Source organism: Myotis davidii, unplaced genomic scaffold (assembly GCF_000327345.1).
Source record: "Myotis davidii unplaced genomic scaffold, ASM32734v1 scaffold238, whole genome shotgun sequence".
NCBI lineage: Eukaryota > Metazoa > Chordata > Mammalia > Chiroptera > Vespertilionidae > Myotis > Myotis davidii.
Window position 1 is genome coordinate 1755568 of NW_006293779.1, and position 22317 is coordinate 1777884.

The following is a 22317-nucleotide window of genomic DNA, read 5'->3' on the forward strand; positions in this document are numbered from 1 at the left end:
TTAGTTTTTATTTCATTAAACTGGTGAATCACTTCAGGACAGATTTTAATCAAGGTTAAGGCCTGATCAGCCATCTTCCCACTGTTCTCAGGCACTTTTCTTAACCCAAACAGACTCCTCCCATTTCCAATCACCTGCTGCAAGAGTTGGTGGTGGGAAGGAGGAAACAGAAGTCAAGAGGGGAGGAAGGGTAAAGAAAGGGTGACAGGGAAAAGCCGGAATAAATATTTGGAAGCCCTTGTGCCAGCTGAGAACTGGAGAAGGGAATTGAAACCATCAGTAGAAGATCCTCAGCCTTCTTCCCCCTCCATTCTCCTGAACTCTGGGGCTTCGGGGAGACACAGAACTGGGTCCTCTTTAATTTCGTGTCTTCTCCAATAGGCCTTTTTCATCAGATGTCAGATGGAGACTTAAATGATTTGGCTCAAGATTTAAAAGATTTATACCATTCCCCATATTTTCTGAACTTCTATCCCCTGGGTGAAGATATTGACATTATCTTTAATTTGAAAAGCACCTTCACGGAACCCGTTCTCTGGAGGAAGGACCAGCGCCATCACCGTCTGGACCAGCTGACCTTGAGTGGCCTGCTGGACACTCTTCAGAGCCCCTGCATCATCGAAGGGGAATCGGGCAAAGGGAAGACCACCCTGCTGCAGCGAATCGCCATGCTCTGGGCCTCGGGGAAGTGTGGGGCCCTGACCAAGTTCAAATTAGTCTTCTTTCTCCGCCTGAGCCGGGCCCACGGTGGACTCTTTGAAACCTTGTGTGACCAACTCCTGGATGTACCCGACGCGATCAGAAAGCAGACTTTCATGGCCATGCTGCTGAAGCTCCGGCAGAGGGTCCTTTTCCTCCTGGATGGCTACAACGAGTTCAAGGCCCAGAACTGCCCGGAAATCGAAGCCCTGATAAAGGAAAACCACCGCTTCAAGAATATGGTCGTGGTCACCACCACCACCGAGAGCCTGAAGCACATCAGGCAGGTCGGGGCCCTGACCGCCGAGGTGGGGGATATGACGGAGGAGAGTGCACAGGCTCTCATCCGGGAAGTGCTGCTCAGGGAGCATGCAGAGAGCTTGGTGCTGCAAATTCAGAAGTCCAGGTGCCTGCGGAATCTGATGAAGACCCCACTCTTTGTGGTCATCACTTGTGCAATCCAGATGGGGGAAAGTGAGTTCCACTCCCACACACAGACAACGCTGTTCTGTACCTTCTATGACCTGCTGATACAGAAAAACAAGCACAAACATAAAGGGGTGGCTGCTGGCGACCTCACTCAGAGCCTGGACCACTGCGGAGACCTGGCTCTGGAGGGCGTGTTCAACCACAGGTTTGATTTCGAACCAAAGGACGTGTGCAGTGTGAACGAGGATGTCCTCCTGACAACCGGCCTCCTCTGCAAATACACGGCTCAGCGGTTCCAGCCAAAGTATAAATTCTTCCATCAGTCGTTCCAGGAGTACGTAGCAGGCCGCCGACTCAGCAGCTTATTGGCATCTCGGGAACCAGAGGAGGTGACCAAGGGGAACGGTCATCTGCAGAAAATGGTTTCCATTTCAGATATTACATCCAAGTACAGCAACCTGCTCCTGTACACGTGCGGATCGTCTACCAAAGCCGCCCGGACTGTCCTGAGACACCTGGCAGCCGTGTGTCGACATGGCAGCCTCCCCAGCTTCGCCATCACCAGGAGGCCTCTCTGGAGACAGGAATCTATGCAAAATGTGAAAAGCAGTACTGTGCAAGAAATTTTGAAAGCCATAAACACCAGTTCCTTTACAGAGTGTGGCATCAATTTATTTCATGAGAGTATATCCAAGGCGGACCTGAGTGAAGAATTTGAAGCTTTCTTTCGTGGTAAAAGCTTATATATCAACTCAGAGAACATCCCTGATTACTTATTTGACTTCTTTGAGCACTTGCCTAATTGTGCAAGTGCTCTGGACTTCATCAAACTGGACTTCTACGGGGGAGCCACAGCTTCGTGGGACAAGCCCACAGAGGGCACAAGCAAGACCCACAAGGAAGAGTCCTCTGGAACCTACATTCCCAGCAGGGCTGTGTCTTTGTTCTTCAACTGGAAGCAGGAGTTCAAGGCTCTGGAGGTCACACTCCGGGATTTCAGCAAGTTGAATAAGCAAGATATCAAATATCTGGGGAAGATATTCAGCTCTGCTACAAGCCTCCGGCTGTCCATTAAGAGGTGTGCTGGTGTGGCTGGAAGCCTCAGTTTGGTCCTCAGCACCTGTAAGCACATTCATTCCCTCGTGGTGGAAGCCAGTCCCCTCACCGTAGAGGACGAGCAGCACATCACATCCGTGGCAAACCTGAAAACCTTGAGTATTCACAACCTACAGACTCAACGGCTGCCAGGTATTGTCAACCTCAGCAGTTGAAGCCGTAATGGAACCTGGCTAAGTGCCATGGGAATATTAGGCAGCATATTGTTTTGCTTTACATTTTCTACTATCTTCTCCCAGGTGCCAGGACTTGGAGAGGAGGTGGGAGGATTGGAGGAGGGTCTGTGTGGGAGGAAGGCTGTCAGGTTGGGAGGTCCGAGGGAGGATTTCCAGGGCTGAAGCTATATACTAGTAGTTTGATTGAATGGCTATATAGTTTATATAGCAAAGTGTGTGTTTGCATGTGTGTGTATGTGTGTGTGTGTGTGTGTGTGTGTGTACTCTGTGTTTCATGTACTCACAACTGTAAACCTACTTCCCTGCTCTCCCTCTCCCCCCAGGTACAGAGGGTAAGCTTAGCTTGAGTGAATTCTCCCCCTTCTCAGCATCTCCATCTCCACCCAGCATCCACTGCTTCCCTGCCATGGGCTCCCCTCCCCCCAGCAAGTCTGGGAGGAAATCCAGCCTGTAAACTAATCACTCGCAGGCGCCAGTGGCTAATTGTGTCACTAGATTCTTATCTAGGAAATTGCACAACAAACCCAGCCCCACCTCCACTCCGAGTATTGTTCATTTTGAAAAAAGATTTGGGGAACAGATTTTGTTTACCATGAATTTCCGACTCCAGACACACACATGCAGGGGCAATCTTTTGGGGCAAAGGAGAGTTTCCCCCAAATTCCAAGTAACACTGAAGATGAGTGTCTGGCCTGGCTGTGCAGATCCGCCCTATGGCCAGGAGCAGGGCTGCTGCCTGGTGTGAAGCTGTGGCAGGGGCCTTGCCCTACTTGACTGTCATCTAAGATTAGTTTTCATTCACAAGTGATGGCCCATTGTGCTCCGCCTCACTTGTCATCTGCAGAGATTTGCTATGATTTAAGCATCTAGAATCTTTGCACAACTAATTTTTGCAACCTCCTACTCGATGCAGAAATGCCTTCTATAAGATTCTAGAGAGTCACCCAGAAGTTATTAGACTCCCTTCTGTGTCAGGAAGCTCATGCTCTCCTCTTCATGACTACTCCTTTGTAATGATCATGCACACTGGTCGCCTATGGGCTGGACTGGCCTGCACAGTGTTTAGAATGTTCTTTTTCATATCTTGTTCTTAATTTTTAAAATCCAGTTTTTGAGTAATATATTCACACGGTCCAAACGATAAAACAATCTAGAGTGAAAAGTCTCCTTCTCCTCCTCATCCCCCAGCCATGACTCTTCTTTCTAAAGGAGTTGCCAGCATTTTGAAATTGGGAGCTATCATGTGAAAATACAGGTTTTTCATTTCTCTTAAAAATTGTTGGATTTGACAACTAAGGGCCCATGTCCTCATTTGGTAACAACTTGTTAGAGCCTACGATCTGCTCCTGTGTTCTTCGGACAAGACACAAAATCTCCAGTTGGGCACAGAGTCCACCTATTCTACTTCCCTGGCACTTTTTAAAAAATATATTTTATTGATATTTTACAGAGAGGAAGGGAGAGGGATAGAGAGTTAGAAACATCGATGAGAGAGAAACATCCATCAGCTGCCTCCTGCACACTCCCCACTGGGGATGCGCCCGCAACCAAGGTGCATGCCCTTGACTGGAATCGAACCTGGGACCTTTCAGTCCACAGGCCAACCCTCTATCCGCTGAGCCAAACCGGTTAGGGCTCCCTGGCTCTTTTTGACATCCTTCCCCCTTTTGACAGTTGAGTTTGTGATCAGTGCTTATTCTTTCTTATGGCTAAAGTCACTTCACTGTTGTTTATACCCAAGTTGGTTTTTACTTTTGCCCTCTAAGTCTTTTCAGAATCTTCCTAGCTCACGCCTTTTTATTCCTGAATAGCTAATCTTTTCATTCTCTTAACAGTGTTTTTCATAGAACAAAAGTCTTAAATTTTGTTGCAGTCTTTCTTCTTCTGTGAATCATGCTTTTGGTGTCATGTCTTGGTGTTATTCAACTTTATTCTTCTTTCTCAAAAGTCTTTTTTATATACTAGTTCCTTTGCCTTTCCATGTAAATTTAGACTTACAGTGATTATATCACCAAAAACTCCTCCTCGGATCTTGGTTGAAATTACATTAAATTTATTGACCAAGTTAGGGAGAACTGGCATTTATATTATGTTGAATCTTTCAATCTATTTGCATGGTTTCTCTTCCCATTTATTTATATTTTCTTTGATTTCTTTTAGCATCATTTTGTTTTGTTTTAATATTTTTATTGATTTCAGAGAAGAAGGGAGAGGGAGAGAGAGATAGAAACATCAATGATGAGAGATAATCATTGACTGTCTGCCTCCTGCAGGCCTCATACTGGGGATCGAGCCCACAACCTGGGCATGTGCCCTTGACCAGAAATGAACCTGGGATCTTTCAGTCCTCAGGCCCATGCTCTATTCACTGAGCCAAACTGACTAGGGCTAGCATCATTTTGTAGTTTTCATCATGTTGATCCTGTATATGTTTCATACCGGTACTTAACTTTTTCATTCGCTTGGATTTATTGTAAGTGGTATTTTAAAAATAATTTGGTTAACAGTTATTTATTGCTACTATATGGAAGTAAGATTGATTTTTGTGTGTTGACCTTGTAGTCTATATCTTTGCTAAACTCTTTCATTAGTTCTAGGAGGTTTCTTTGTTTGTTTTCTTGTTTTGGTAGATTCCTTGAAATTTTTTTCAAACAATCATGTTACCTCCAAAAAAAGAACAGTTTTGTTCCTTCTTTAAAATTTGTATTCCTTTTATTTAAGTGTCTTGCCTTATTGCACTGATTATGACTTGCAGTGCAATACTGAATATGAGAATTGAGAGGGAACATCCTGCCTTGCTCCTGACCTTCAGGTGAAAGCATTCAGACTTTCACCGTTAAGCACGATGTTAATTGTAGTTTTTTTCTGTAGATGGCTTTTATCAGGTTGAGGACATTTCCTTCTATTCCTAGGTTGCTGAGAATTTTTATCATGAATGGATGTTGGATTGTGTCAAATATTTTTTCTGCATCAATTTATATGATCATGTAGTTTTTCTTCTTTAGACTGTTATAGTGAATTACATGGATTGTTTTCCAAATGTTGAATAGCTCTGCATTCTCTGTATGAAGTCCATTTTATTGAAGATTTTTGCTTCTATTCTCACAAGTGGTATTGGTCTGAAAATTTCTTTTGTTTTATTTTCTTCATCTGGGTTTCATATTAGTCAGTGGAGCTTCATAAAATATGTTGGGAATTGTTCCCTCTACTTCTATTTTCTAGAAGTGATTTATAGAATTGGTTTATTTCTTCTTTGAATGTTTGGTAAAATTTGCAAGTTAAATTATCTGGGCCTGCAGATTTCTCTTTTTAGAAAAATTTAAACTATGTTAATAGATTTATAGGACTGTTCAGGTTACCTATGTCGTGTTGGGTGAGTTTTAGTAGTTTGTGCCTTTCAAGAAATGGGGCAATTTTACCTGTGCTGTCAAATTCATGTGTGTAGATTTATTTATATTATTCTCTATCCTTTTAACATCTGCAGTCTTTGTAGTGATATCTTCTCTTTTATTTCTGATATTGGTGACTTGCTTTTCTTCTTTTCCTGTCAATCTTGCCAGAAATTGCTCAATTTTATTGATCTTTTCAAATACATTTTCACTGATTTTTCCTACTGTTTATCTGTTTTCAATTTTTATTTATTTCTGCCTTGATCTTTATTAATTTCTCCCTTCTACTTGCATTGGGTTTATTTTGGTCTTCTTTCTCTACTTTCTTAAAGAGTAAGTTTAAGTTACTGTTTCCCAGTCCAGTTGCATTATATTTGGAGAACATGCTTTTAGCTAAAGATGATGCCCATTTCTGACGAAAAACCATACACTTTGGTGTCAATTTCATGAGCATTTCTTGCCGATGGTAACAACGAAAATCTTTTCATTGGTAATAGAAATTAATAAATGACAGCTGAACAAAGTCCATTTTCTTTTGGCAGGTGGTCTGACTGACAGCTTGGGTAATTTGAAGAATCTTATGAAGCTGATGCTGGATAACATTAAGATGAATGAGGAAGATGCAATAAAACTAGGTTAGAGTTTTTCTCTTTTTTTATTAATGTAAGTTTGAGAATAACAACAGTTAACTCAGTCTACACAAGGCAAGGATGCCTGTATGCATTTGTGACTGCATCGGTTTTCCGAGACATTTTTCTCCACCCGTATAGCACCATTTTATGTAAATTGTACAGCACTAGATGGTAACCCTTTGGAGAACAGAAGCCATGGTATGTTTTATCTTCCTGGTTGATTGACTTTGCTTGCATTTAAAGCATAGAAACAACGTAAATGTTTAAGCTGTGGTTTTATAACTAAGCAAAGCTTCAGAAATCATTGGCTATATTTGTATTTAAAGCAAATAAACAATATTAAAAAGATTATACAGTAGTTTTATAATTAAATAAAACTTAGAAAGTAGAATGGAACATAACAATGAATGTGGATCAGGGAAAACAGAAGCAGAACACGTGATCTGCCTTCTAGGACAGGGAGGTTTCCTGTTGAAGCTGTTTTTCAACAGCTTTGCGGGGGGGCGCAAAAACACCTACCTGAGACAATCTGATGTTCTTCCCCCCACATTTGAGACCTCAGTTAAAGGCTCCTCAGTCTTCTCTTTTGCATTCTGCTTGCCTAAAAACAACCCTATAATTAAAACATGACTGACTTTTTTTCATTAGATAGCTTCCACAAGAATAATCAAATTAATTCGGTGTTCAGTGAACATTTACTGCATGCCTGTGAGTTACACAGAATATCAGAGGTTGAAGGAGCCTGAGAACATCTAGACTAATTTTTTTTTTAAATTTTAAATGTTATTATTGATTGCAGAGAGAGGAAGGGAGAGGGAGAGAGAGAGAGAGAGTAACATCAGTGATGAGAGAGAGTAATTGATTGGCTGCCTCCTGCACACCCCCACTCCTGGAAACCATGCCTGCAACCTGGGCACGTGCCCTGACTGGGAATCAAACTGTGACCTCCTAGTTTATGGGTGGATGCTCAACCACTGAGTCACACTGGTGGGGCTAGCTTTCCTATTTTACTTCCACTGGAAGCTAGAACAGTTTATTGACTTGCCCAAGTTCTCACCAATTGGTAGAAAGGGCGCAAAAACACCTACCTGAGACAATCTGATTCTACTGTTAAGGAATCAGTCTGGACGTGAATAAACGAGTCTAAATGTACTATTCATCGAAGAGTTACTGTGCAATCGGCTAGACAGTAGGCACACCAGGCACTTTGACATCTTCTCATTGACTCCTCACAATAGTCCTAGTACACAGGTATAATTATCCCTAAAACCACAGCTAAAAGGTTGAATCACTTGCTTACACTCACACAATTATTAAGTACAGGATCCAGGAACCAAACTGACTGCAAAGCTCATGCTCACAACCTCTGAGCTACATGTACTCCCAAGACAACAATTAATATTCACCTTCTATGTGCCAGGCACCACACTAAATACATTACATACCTTATCGGCCACCTTCCCAAAGCTCTGCAAAGTAGTTACTAAAACAGTACATGTCTTTCCTCTAGGTTAGAATACCATCAAGATAAAGCACTATTTTAATGACACAAAGGTATGCCTAATCAATCCAGGGACATTTTAGAACGTTTTCACTTGTACTACTGATAGGAGATCAATCTTTCTCCCGGTTAACATGCTGCATTGGATGTGGTCTTCGTTGTGGAGCACCAGGAAGGCCCCGAATCACGCAGTCCTAGCAGAGCCCTGTGAACAGTTACCATAGAAGCACACCAAGGAACTCAAGTCCCCATGCTGCCCTTTGGATTCTAAGATTTTTGAAGGGTTTAAAGAGACAGTGCTCACTCAGAAAACCTATTTCTATGAAAAAAGTTGTGGTATACTTGGATACCCATACATGGATACCCATTAAAATACTGCACATTTAAAATAAAAAATAAAAAAAATACTGCACATTTACTATAGGTTTTCTCATGCTACCAAGAGAATGACCTCCACAAAAGAGATTGTATGGCCCAGGAGACTGGAAAGTGAGAGTTGAAAGAAAATCTGCTCTCTTTGGCTTTTTACAGGAAGAGCATGGCAAGGGCAATTGTTCATTGCCTTCTTTTCAGCCATTCATCTATGGTGAAATCAAATTAACTTGGTACCCTAACGCATTTCCTTTCCTTCTATTTGCAGCTGAAGGTCTGACAAACCTGAAGAATATGTGTTTACTTCGATTGACCCACTTGTCTGACATTGGGGAGGGAATGGATTATATAGCAAAGTCTTTGTCAGCCAAACCCTGTGACCTTGAAGAAATCCAATTAGTCTCCTGCTGCCTGACCGGAACGGCTGTGAAAACCCTAGGTAACTGTTGCCTGCACTGACTGAGAAGTGTGAGAGAAGATGTGGTGCTTCCACAGTAATTCATGCATGCTAAGTCTCTCAAGCTGCAATTTAATTTTCAGAGAAACTGGAAAAGATAATGAAGACATCTGGGTAATATCTAGTCTGTTTTAAATGATTTTCTCCACAATTAGATTAAAAATGGATTATAGATGGAGAATAGAGAACTTCAAACTAATTGAAGATGTTATAATTTTAAGTGAAGGTAAAGAGGAAGAAATTAAGAAGTAGGTGCTTGATGCTTGACATATGTCCTGTTATATAGTAACTGCTTAATAAGTATTTGGATGGATGAATAAATAAATGGTTGAGAAGCAGAGAGAGGGATTTCCTTAAATGCGGTCAGGCCTTCTAATTCTTCCCCATTGCCCTATATTAACGTGCATTAATGTAGGCATTGCGTATTTGAGTTCCCAAAGAGTGCGCATACTAAGTATGAAAAAAACCTTTGCATATTAGTGGATAAACTGGATTATGTTATACTATGATGTTTCTTAAATTTAGATTTTGAGGGGAAATAGTATAACCTTTTTAAAAAACAAATAGACAATATAAGCCCTAGCTGGTTTGGCTCGGTGGATAGAGCGTCGGCCTGTGGACTGAAGAGTCCCAGGTTCAATTCTGGTCAAGGGCATGCACCTTGGTTGCAGGCACATCCCCAGTAGAGGGTATGCAGGAGGCAGCTGACCGATGTTTCTCTCTCATCGATGTTTCTAACTCTCTATCTCTCTCTCCCTTCCTCTCTGTAAAAAATAAATAAAATATATTTTAAAAATATATAAAACTGATGGAGAAAAGAAAAAACACACACAAAAACAAACAAAAAAGAAGAAAAAGGACTGATGGAGTCTGTAGGAATTACTGAGATTACTTTATATGCTAATATGAATCAAAACCTAGAGAAATCCATGATTGGCGAAGGCTAGCAAGCACTGGGAACATGAGAATGAAGAGCACACTCCCTTACTCTCCACCTGCCACTGGGAGGAGCCAGCTTGTAACTAACAATAGCAGCCATCCCCTTTTAGGTGGAGTCCGTGGGCTTGTTAAAGCACCAAACTTCAGAATATATTTTACTCTAAGAAAAGGATTCATAGGATTGATTTTAAAAAATACTAGCTAGTATTGTAACAAGAGTATAATGCATGCAAAACGACTAATTTTTTAAAGATTTTTCTAATCAGTCTTGATAGGAAAAACTTCAACTAGATTAAGCAACCATGATAAATACAGGTATCCTCACTATCAGAAAGTAGAGCATTCCTAAGAAACCTTTTTTTAAAAATAAATTGTTTATAACTTTAAAAATATATATTTTATTGATTTCAGAGAGGAAGGGAGAGGGAGAGAAATAGAAACATCAATGATGACACTGTCAGTTATTATTAGTGTTTTATTATTATTTTATAATATAACATGTTATATGCAATATGTTCTTAAACATATTGCAGCATGTTATATTTCTTCTATGTTCTTAAAATGTTTAATTTTAAAAATTAGGCCTAGTTGGTTGGCTCAGTGGATAGAGTGCCAGCCTGTGGACTGAAGGGTCCAAGTTTGATTCTGGTCAAGGGCACATGCCCGGGTTGTGGGCTTGATCCCCGGCAGGGGGCATGCAGGAGGCAGCCAATCAATGATCCTCTCTCATTACTGATGTTTCTATCTCTCTCTCCCTTTCCATGTCTCTTTGAAATAAAAATATATTAAAAAGAAAAATTTTTTAAAAAAGAAACATCAATGATGAGAGAGAATCATTGATCGACTGTCTCCTGCACACCCCCCACTGGGGATCAAGCCTACAACCCAGGCATGTGCCTGACCTGGAATCAAACCATGACCTCCTGGTTCATGGGTCGATGCTCAGCCACTGAGCAACACTGGCTGGGCCCTATGAAACCTTCAATAAGCTAATAGGGCATTAAGCAAATAAGCAATTACCATTCATCTTTATGGAGCATTTTCGAGCATCCCCAGACTCCAAAATGACTTCTCTTAGGCTTTTCTTATACCTTAGGACACACTTGCTAACAGGTGCACAATAAATCAAGATAAAGCACAGATGCTCACAGACACAGCTCAAAGCTCTGGCGGTTTGATGCTGAAATGCGGAGTGTAGTTCCCAGGAAGGAGCTTGGCTGCGCCACTCTGGATGCCTCTATAAGGCTCTCTGCAAAACAAACATTGAATGTTATTTTTGCTTTTCGCTTTTTTTTTTTTTTTTTTTTTTGGTAAAAGCAAGGCGAAAATCCTCTTTGGGTTTCTTTCAGTTAGCGAAGTGGCATAACTGAACTGTGGAAAGGGGGCAAGTAACCTGTATCTGTAGTGAAGAAAATAACTAAGCAGCTCTTAGCTAGAGCGGTGGCATTTTGTGACTAATGTTCTCATTAAAATTTTTATTATTAACATCACAGCTATAACAAAATAATCTAAACTGAGGTACACAAACAACAGCCCATCTCATTGGTTTTCGTTCCTTCATCTCTCCTGCATGAGAAGAGCATTTAAGAATTGGAAGCAACCTGACATTTCCTCTAGTTCCTCTTCCCCGTTCTCACGATGAAGACACGGAGGCGTAGAGAAACGGAGTGACTTTCCTATAGTGACATAACAACTCTAGTCCATGCTGCTTTAGGCTTTACTGAGTATTAATGACCATTTTACCTTTAGGCTGAAGTTTATTAATCAGAATTTAGGACCAGGAAATATCTGTCCATTTGGTCACAGTCATGGGAGTAGCCAGATACTTTTGATAATAGCTAATCAAATCTAATACAGATTCGTATACTCTCAACAAAGAAGACAAGGGCTCAGAATTCTTATAAGGATATTTTTAAATGCATATAGAATTCCCTGACAGTCTTTTTCTTTTGGATTAAATTTTTTTTTTCCAGCTCAGAATCTTCACAATTTGGCCAAACTGAGCATTCTTGATTTATCTGAGAATCACCTGGAAGAGGATGGAAATGAAGCTCTCCGTGAACTGAGTAAGAATGACCATTTTGCCTTAAAGATGCACCTTAAGGAAGTCAGTAGCCCTTTTTTAAATTGTCCTTAAGGAACACAGGCCAGGCTTTTGAGTCACCAGTTTTCACATGCTCACTGCACCTGTGGCTCCCACCTGCTTGGCTCCTTCTATAGAGCCAGTGTCTGAGAATAGGGGATGCCTAAGACAAATTGGCTCAAGGAGTTAGTAATAAGATTTTTAAGATGTGATCAAGACATCCTGATTGTTGCTGTTTTTTAAAAAAACAACAACCTGATACTAAAAAAGAAAAAGAAAAACCTGATACTTACTGTCTGAGATTTCCTTCGGAATAAGACAGGAGGGAAGGAATTTGGTGAGGATAAAGCAAACATCCATGATTTGCTGTTTGTTAAAAGTTGGCGTATAGTACTCATAGCTTCATTGTACTGTCCTGCATGGCGTTTATATATTCTTGAACACTTTCCATAAAATGCTAACCAAAAAGCGAGTTGATTCTCACTGCACATTGAGTAGGCTGCAGAGAGAAAGACCACTCCTTCTCCTTTATCACTTCGTCCTTCATCAGTTTTGAGATGGATCCAGTTCCTGAACTGTCTCTGGTTCCTCAAGTTGACAGGCTGCACGTGTTGGAACAACTCACTGTGCTGATGCTGCCCTGGTGCAATGATGTGCGCATCAGTCTGACCAGGCTGCTGGAGCAACTGGAGGGGGCCCCACAGCTCGTCAAACTTGGGCTGAAGAACTGGAGGCTCACCGATGCAGAGATTGGAATTCTAGGTAGGTACACACACAGAGCCAGGAGAACTTGGTCCTAACGAAGTTCTTAAGCTGACTCTCTTTCTTCTTTCCTTCCCCCTCTTGTCCTTCCTCCTCCCTGCCCTCCCTTCCTTCCTTTCTTTCATGCCTTTTTAAATTTATTTGCCTCCTCCCCCTTTAAAAAAATTTTTTTATTGATTTTAGAGAGAGGGAGATAGAACCATCAAAGAGAGAGAATCATTAATTGGCTGCTTCCTGCACGCCCCCTACTGGGGGATTGAGCCCACAACCCAGGCATGTGCCTGACTGGGAATCAAAATGTGACCTCCTGGCTCATGGACCAATGTTCAACCACTGAACCACACCAGCCCGGCTGCCTCCCCTTATTTTTCTGTACAAATATATTTAAAGAAATAACATGATTTAAAACACTGACCTGCTTTCAGGTTTTTAAGCATTTTAACTTCAGTATTTACATTATTTGACAAGGTGTATTATGTAGAAACAGCTCTCCCTACCCTTAACTGTCTGAAATTCAGCAATGCCACTCCAATCTTGGCCAAAGTTTTTAAGTCACCTGCTGCGTATTCAAAACATATAAAGGTAAGTGCCGCTTTAACTGGTGTCACAGAATATCTGTAAGTAGCTGTGATTAATCCCAGAAACAAATGGAGATATACGAATGACTGAACACCAGCCTCAGGCAGCTGATGAAGGAACCTCATGCTACCTGGATTAGTTATCAAGTTCTGTGGAACAGACCACCCCAAAAACTGGTGGCTTAAAACAACTATAGACCTTACGTCACAGTTCCTGTGAGTCAGGAGTTTGGGAGAGGCTCAGCTGGGTGGTTCTGGTTTAGGCTCTGTCATGAAGCTGCCGTCCAGATACGGGCTGGGCTGCTGGAGGATCTGCTTCCTGGGTGGTTGGTGGGTGAGTGCTGGCTGTCAACTGGAGGCCTGTGTCCCACCCCTGGACTTCTCCAAAGGCTACTTGAGTGTCCTCCCCACATGGTAGCTCACTTCCCCCAGAGCAAGAGATCTAAGAGAGAACCAGTTGGAAGATGCAATGCTTTTTATGACCTAGTCTTGGAAGGTCATACCTGCTGCATCCTATTATTAGCCAGGTTAGCCCTAGCCAGTGCGGAAGGAGATGATACATGGGAGTGAGTTCTAGGCGGTGAGGATCCACCTTGAAGGCCACTGTACCATCTAAGGCAGCAGTTCTCAATCTGTGGGTCGCGACCCCTTTGGGGGGCAAATGACCCTTTCACAGGGGTCGCCTAAGAACATCGGAAAACACATATATAATTCAATATTGTTTTTGTGATTAATCACTATGCTTTAATTATGTTCAATTTGTCACAATGAAAATACATCCTGCATATCAGATATTTACATTATGATTCATAACAGTTAGCAAAATTAGTTATGAAGTAGCAATGAAAATAATTTTATGGTTGGAGTCACCACAACATGAGGAACTGTATTAAAGGGTTGCGGCATTAGGAAGATTGAGAACCATTGATCTAAGGCAAAGGATTAGTGAAAACAGCCTCGCCTGCCTTCTCCATTTCCCTCACAGATGGTCTAGCTAGCATCTATCTGCAGGGCACATATTTTCAGTGTACAATTCTGTGGCATTAAATACATTCACACCATCTTTTTCATCTTTTCCGACTAAAACTCTGTACACATTAAACACTAACTCCCCACCTGCTCCTCTTTTTAAAGCCACCATCACCATCCTTTTCATCTTTTCCGACTAAAACTCTGTACACATTAAACACTAACTCCCCACCTGCTCCTCTTTTTAAAACCTTCTCTCTTAGAAATGTGTGTGTCTCTAAGTCCCTAGGCTGCCCAAGGGTTTTGCCTTCCCTAAAGTTGCTTCAAGTTATGGATTTTCCTTTCCTTTATTCCTTCTCCCCAACCCGGCACCCCAAGTCAACTTTCTTAGCACCTTCCCTTAATTCCTAACTCCACTTCCATCTGCTCTATCTACTCCCTTAACTCATCAAATCAGATCATCCTGGGTGTCATTCTTCAGGCCCCTCCTCTGTTCTGGGTGATATTGGAGACAGGTGGCTTCCATGACAAACTAATTACCTAGCTAATAAATAACCCCTCTCAGGTAACCTCATACCTTAATCAGTAGTTCTCAACCTTCTGGCCCTATAAATACAGTTCCTCATGTTGTGACCCAACCATAAAATTATTTTCGTTGCTACTTCATAACTGTAATGTTGCTACTGTTATGAATCATAATGTAAATATCTGATATGCAGGATGGTCCTAGGCGACCCCTGTGAAAGGGTCGTTCGACCGCCAAAGGGGTCGCGACCCACAGGTTGAGAACCACTGCCTTAAGTGCTTTGGAAAGGATGTATCTTTTCAAAGAGGCCATTGGAGAGTGTGTAGAATTAGCATTACATGTGACAGAGGCATTTTTAGGTAGAGACGTTTTAGCATTTTCCAAATCTTTAAGTAGGTAGCTGCCTAATCTGCCTACTTCTGAGCCTGGCCTGTGAGACCAGAGAGGGACATGGTGTGTTTAATGAAATAAAAACTGAGCTAGGTGAAAAAACAAACACAAAAACACTGAGCTAGGTGGTAATCGCCACGTGATTTTAATTGCCTAGTGCCTTATTGCCTCCTTATGTAAATGAGAGAAATAAGCATAACTGAAGACTCAGCATAATTATGGATCTAGCAGACTTCCTGAGTGCTTGTGGGTAATTGTGAAAGGTGGGATTACATGATAGCTCCAAATGGCAGGTTAATTAAGTTAATGTTGGCACTTCCCCTTTTAAAAAATAGATATATATTTTATTGATTTCAGAGAGGAAGGGAGAAGGACAGAAACATCAATGATGAGAATCATTGATTGGCTGCCTCCTGCACACCCCTGCTGGGGACGGAGCCTACAACCCTGCATGTGCCTTTAATTGGAATCGAACTCGGGACCCTTCAGCCCCCAGGCCAATGCTTTATCCACTGAGTCAAACCAGCGAGGGCAGCACTTCCACTTTCTTAAAGACATGCTTGATCATTTCTGCCAACTCAAGCTCTAGCTGCCTATTATTTGCCTTGTCCCCTTCCCATATCCATCTCTTGAAGTCGCCCAAGAAAGTCCCCTGGCCCACAGTAGCAGCAGGCAATTTAGGCAATGACATTGAGCGATGGATATGTGTACGGATGCAGTAGCATAACGAAGCAAATGTAATGAGAGACAGTCTCTCATGAAAGAAAGACTGCCTAATTAGATGCAGCGAGAACATGAGATGCGGGGTATGAAATTAGATGCGGGGTATGAAATTAGATACAGTGGTTGGCATGTGCTTTCCTGGAAAAACCCCAAGCCTGGATCGGCCTTAATTTCCCTCTTTTTCTGTACCTACACTCAGGCTACTGGGGAAAATCACACAATTTGGCAGATAGGTACACTACAGGTTCATAGTGACAAATTTCAACAGAAATATTTAGAACCAAATGGTAAGAAAACACTATATATCAAAACTTGTGGCATGCAGCAAAAGCAGGGCTTGAAGAAAATTCTCATAGCCTTAAATACTTACACTAAAGATGAAGGGCTGAAAATGAATCTTTCTAAATTATTAGTAAGAAGCCAATAAAAACAAAAAAACAGGGAGTAAACACATGATAATAAACATATAGGTGTACCTCACTGTATTGCACTTCGCTTTATTGAGCTTCACAGATGTTGAGTTCTTTACATATTGAAGGCAACACCCTCCACCAGCAAAAAGACAATTCCCTTCTGGAACGGAAACTGGGCAACCAATGGGTCCGGGCTGCCTGTCACTACCTAAGCCAGTTAAGCAGACAGTGCTGAATCATATATGAGTGTTTATTGCAATAATGCCAGCAGTATGGGAGCCAGCTGCTTATGTGGGGTAGGAGGACAAAGATTACAGAGGAAAGTAGGAATTAGAAGCATGGGGAAGTAGGCAAGGTTACGGGCAATGCGGGCTGGGGGGTCGCAAAGGGACCAGATTGCTTCAGCATCCAGGTTGCTAATCTTTCCATGAAGATAGGCGGTTCTTGGAAAAGGAGAATGGACTGCATTCCGATGTTAATGCCCATGTCCTGGGGCATACAACTCTCAGCCAGGTTAGAATGTGCTTTCTCTAATCAGAACAGATCCATCACGGTTAACAGAGCATGATTAATATTTCTTATAATTATAGCTAGTCTCCATTATTCTATTTCTGCCCCTAAGAGAACCACACCTGCAGCATTTACAAGGTCTGCTTGTATAAATCAGTGAAACAGAAAACAAAGATTAATTAAGCTTAAAATTGATCCTTTAAAAAGAATAACAAAATAGATAAAAATCAAGCAAGACTCTTCAAGAAAGAGGGACATAATTTCATTAGTCAATATGGAGACACAAGCATGTTTGTAGTAGCTTTACTGAGTATCGCCCCAAACTGAAGGCCACTGAGATGTCCTTCAGTAGGTGAATGGATGAACAAACTGGTACAGCCACACAGTAGTGTATCATTCAGTGGTAAAAAGAAATGAGCTATTAAGCCTGGAAGAGACATAGGGAATGTCAGGGGCTCAGGAGGAGGTGAGAAAGGGTTAAGCAGATGCAGCTCTGTTTTAGGGCAGTGGAACTATTCTGCATGATACTGTAATTGTGCATACACAACAGTATGCATTTGTTAAAACCCATAGAACTTTACTACACAAAGAGTGAACCTTAATGTATGCAAACTAAAAAATCATTTAGGAGGTCTGAGATACCTGAGGACAAAATGCAGACTGCAAAACAACCTAACTATATTATAAACTATGAAACCATCTCACTGTAGGGAATAAGTGGTAAGGAAATTGACCTAATAACTTGGGAAATTATCTGTGAAACTAAAGGCAAAATAGCCCAGCTGGCATGGTTCAGTGGTTGAGTGTTAACCTATGAACCAGGGGGTCACAGCTCGATTCCAGGTCAGGCACATGCCCGGGTTGTGGGCTCGATCCCCAGTGAAGGGGTGTGCAGGAGGCAGCTGATCAATGATTCTTATCATTGATATTTCTGTTTCTCTCTCCCTCTCCCTTCCTCTCTGAAATCAATAACCACAGCACCCATCTAATTTATAACGTATATTTTCACACTATATTGTAAGCCCAATAAGACAGGGACTACGTCTGCCCTTTTCAGCTATCCCCAGCCCCTAGCGAGCACAATCCATGGTACACAGTAGGCACTCAAAAATGTTTGCAGAATGAAAAACTGGTAAGAGCTCTGGCAATGCTAGAATTTTGTTTAGGATGCAGGAACCTGTACTGCACCAGCACAGCCAGGTTTGGTGAGCCTGAGATGGGGTGGTGAAGAATTAGAAAAGATAGACAAGAGAAGAAAGCTGGGTCTGGGTGGGGCGCTGCTGCCCTTTCTGATGGAGAGACAGTGCCAAGGCCTGCAAGCCGAGTCTTTATTTTATAGCCAGATTCCAGGAGCCAAAGTAAGGGCGTGGTCAAGATGTTTACAACATTCTTGTGGGTTTTGAATCTACTCATTACATGCACCTGATCAAGCTCTGTTTACTTGCTGCACAACCCACAGCCCATATCACTCAGCCACGTGGGACCACAGGTTCTGACCATAACCTGTCCAAACACTGTAGCCGCTCTCCAGAGGAACCCTTCAAGGATCGGAATCCTTCTACCCAGAGCATTTGAGATTCTGCTTGGAATTTGGATCAAGCCACTTCCATTCTCCACAGCCCACGCACAGCCCACAGCGTTAAATGTCAGATTTCTTTTCCCTCAGGACCAGTCTGCTCATCGTGATGACAAAAACACTGCAGATTACATGACCAGAATGCATGCCCTCAGATCATGCTTGTTGTTCCCGTGCTTGCACACGTTCTAATGAGTATCCAAGGAGTTCTTACTGATGCCTTTCCTAAACCTTAGTAGATTGTCTGTATAAATAGTTCATCTCTGAGGGTGGAATGGGCTTTAAATTCTTTTTAAAGTTCCCTTCAGGTGGTGGAATCTGGTCTTCTAGTCAAGGAGTAAAGAAGTTGCTCTTTGGGGCAGGATCCTTACAGACACTGACAACCAGCATTTTGACGGAGTGCATGCCATGCTGGGAAGCACATGAAAAAGGCAGAGACAGAAAGAGCAGGGAGAAAGCTACCTATAAGGAAAAAACAAGGGCTCCTTATGAGAAGTAGAGGTGAAACCGAGTCCCTACGTATGAGTTGGGCTGGACACAGGCTAAGCTGGTATAACAAGACCCAACTACACCATGGCTTACGGAAGACTAAGCTTATTTCCCTGTCCTCGACTGCTCCAGGGTGGATTTGCTCTTTGCAGTCTTCCAGACCCAGAAACCTACATTTTTTAATTCCTCCATTCCTTAGCGAGTTATCTCTGACTTCAAGGTCATGGCTCGAACATCCACCTTCCCTTTGTAGGAGGTACTTTAGAGTGCCCTGGTCTGTAAGGAATGGAGGAGGTTCCTGAAGAGTCCAGGGAGGGTTAAAAGAACAACCCCGAAACCCAAATCTTGAGACACTGTAGGAGGCTTATTTATTCAAGTTTACAGTGAGGGGCATTCGATACCCAAGAAACAACAGGTAGTGTTTGCTTCTCAGAAGAGACAATGATCTAAGATTACTGGGAGTTTGACTCCAGTTTTGAAAATAAGTACTGAATATTTAATAGCATCTTTTGCACTTAAATTTTTAAGCAATCTTCCATTTCCTGGAAAGGTCAGAAAAAGGGAAAAATATATAATTCATTTATAATGGTTTGCTAATATAAAGGAATTATACTAATTAAATCAACTCTATTTACATTATAGATGCTATTTTAAACAGTTGTTATAAATTATATTAATTACGAGGGGCCCAGTGCACAAATTCGTGCACCTTGAAAGGAACTGTGGGCCAAGAGGCTGCAGTAGGCACAGAGGTGGGTCTCAGCCCATCCTCCGTGCCCCCGCCCGGCCCCTCCCACTGCAGCCCCCAGTCCCTTGTCTGCCAGCATCCCTGCTCCAGGCAGGCGCCAGCAGTGGTGCGAGCGGCAGTTGCTGCCAAGATCGCCCCTCAGGAGCAGGGGGAGGTGGAGAAGCCCTCAGGGACGATCAGGACCAGCAGCTGCCACTCACACCCGCTGATGGTGCCAAGCCATCAGGACCAGCGCCGGGCACTGGCAGTGGGTGCAAGTGGGGCCGTCGCTGGCAGAGGGTGCGAGCAGCGGTTGCCGGCCCCAATCTCCCCTCAGGAGCAGGGGGAGGTGGAGAAGCCCCGAGGGGCGATCAGGGCTGGCAGCCGCTGCTTGCACCCGCTGATGGCACTGAGTGATTGGGGCCAGCGCCGGGGCCGGCAGTGGGTGTGAGCACCAGGTGGGACCACAACGTGCGGGAGCAAAGAATTTTCAGTAACCACCAGAAGTGGGGCCGTCGCTGGCAGAGGGTGCGAGCAGCGGTTGCCGGCCCCAATCTCCCCTCAGGAGCAGGGGGATGAAAGCGACCGGGTGCCTCACCTTGGCCTGGCACCCCCATTTACCTGCTCCACCATCCTGCCACGGCCGATGCCCACCATGGTCCATGCACACCCCCTGGTGGTCAGCACATTTCATAGCGACCAGTTGTTCAGTTTTGGTTGTTCCACCGTCTGGGCTATGTACATATTAGACTTTTATTATATAGGATAATTACATTATTTAATTATACTGGTTAATTAAATACTAATTACTATTTACCAGATTCCCTTACACTTTACAAATAATGTAATTTGTAAATACAATGGACTACATTCATAATCACTGCCCTATCTATAATTTCGAAAGTAAGGCACTGGTCCAAACATGGCCATTTCTCTTTAAAAAACTGTTTTGCTTCCAACTAAAATACTAATTTCTATTTTTCACCAGGTGCATTTTTTGAAAAGAACCCTCTGAAAAACTTCCAGCAGCTGGATTTGGCAGGAAATTGTGTGAGCAGTGATGGATGGCTTACCTTCATGGGTGTATTTGAAAATCTTAAGCAATTAATGTTTTTTGACTTCAGTACTCAAATATTTCTACCCGATGCAGCATTAGTCAGAAAATTTGGCCATGTGTTATCAAAGTTAACTTTTTTGCAAGAAGCTAGGCTTGTTGGGTGGCAATTTGATGATGATGATGTCAGTGTTATTAAAGGTGCCTTTAACCTAGTAACTGCTTAAATAAAGGGCAAGTTGAGCCCATGAATGCTCTGGGAACTCCATTACTTCCCACCTGGTGATTTAAAAATCTTTGCTCGTATAGTCCAAGGGTCGGAAAGTATACGGCAATTTATTGTCCACCTACAAATTATCCTTATCAACAGTGTCTGCCCAACTCGCCCCTTCTAAACTGCCTCTTCCTTTACTGATATCAGGATGATGTGTGGCACCATGACTTCCTTAGCTGGCCTCTTGCATGGAAAGCTTTCTTATTTGCACCATTCAGGAAAAATAAAAAGAGGATGCCAGGCAAATGAGACCAAAGAAGGGGGGAAGTGGGAGGGAGTTTACTGATGACATGTGCTATAGTTCTGTGTTGCATGATTCCTAATAGGATTATCAGATACTTGAAGGGGACTCTTCTTCATCCCAGGTCCCCTTGGTCTCAAGAATAGCAGGTCATATATGCATACCCATGGACACAGACAATAGTGTGAAGACCTGGGGCTGGGGGTGGGCTAGAATGGGTCAATGGGGGTAAAGGGGGGACATATGTAATACTTTAAACAACAAAGATGAAAAAAAATAGGTCACAATAACTGATATACTGTATGCACATTTACTTAACACAGTGCCTGACATGTACTAGATTCTCAACAAATATTTGCTAAATATGAGAATTAAATTACCAATAAACAGCTATTGAATAAAGAAGCAAGCCACAATTATTTAAAATCATAAAACGCCATGTCTGTTCTTTATTCAAAAAGTTTAATTCAAAGAATTTGGAATGTGAAAAGCATTTTCTTACATGAAAAGCAGATCAGACTCCCAAAAAAGACTGGCTTGAAATTGAGTCCACCCCAGTTGCTGATACATGTAATTTCAACTGTGACTTCAGAGATTAAGGAAGAAATAAAAACACACCCCATTCTTTCATTATTCTATGGAAGCTAAGGGTACTTTGTCCTAATCTTTACTCCAACACCCCACAAAAATAATCCTTTGTGACAGTAAGATTGTTTTCTGGTTTTTTGTTTTGTTTTGTTTTGTTTTTTAAATATATTTTATTGATTTTTTACAGAGAGGAAGGGAGAGAGATAGAGAGCCAGAAACATCGATGAGAGAGAAACATCGATCAGCTGCCTCCTGCACATCTCCTACTGGGGATGTGCCCGCAACCCAGGTACATGCCCTTGACCGGAATCAAACCCGGGACCCTTCAGTCTGCTCCATCCACTGAGCCAAACCGGTTTTGGCTGTTTTCTGGTTTTGATATTACAAAATACATAGGAGCATCGTGTGTGTGTGTGTGTGTGTGAAAATTTACCTGTGATCGATGCCTAGAAGTTGAATTGAAAGAGTCATAGGTTATTTAATCAACAAATGACAAGTGCTGGTGAGGATGCGGAGAAAAAGGAACCCTCGTGCACTGCTGGTGAAAATGCAGACCGGTGCAGCCACTATGGAAGACAGTATGGAGTTTCCTCAAAAAACTAAAAATGGAACTCCCATTTGACCCAGTGATCCCACTTCTAGAAATCTATCCCAAGAAACCAGAAACACCAATCAGAAAGGATATATGCATCCCTGAAAATGTT

At 42.4% G+C, this 22317-nt stretch overlaps 1 protein-coding gene across 1 annotated transcript in view; it reads left to right on the plus strand.

Moving 5' to 3' along the window:
• The window catches only part of NLRC4 (NLR family, CARD domain containing 4), a 30070-nt gene extending 8825 nt beyond the window's left edge, over positions 1–21245 (plus strand). The window contains exons 4-9 of the mRNA XM_006767416.2: positions 382–2376; positions 6352–6444; positions 8583–8753; positions 11684–11776; positions 12388–12555; positions 20445–21245. Coding sequence (XP_006767479.1) covers positions 382–2376; positions 6352–6444; positions 8583–8753; positions 11684–11776; positions 12388–12555; positions 20445–20737 — 2813 coding nt within the window. The 3' untranslated portion in view covers positions 20738–21245. The remainder of the gene's footprint in view (positions 1–381; positions 2377–6351; positions 6445–8582; positions 8754–11683; positions 11777–12387; positions 12556–20444) is intronic.
• The last annotated feature ends 1072 nt before the right edge of the window (positions 21246–22317 follow it).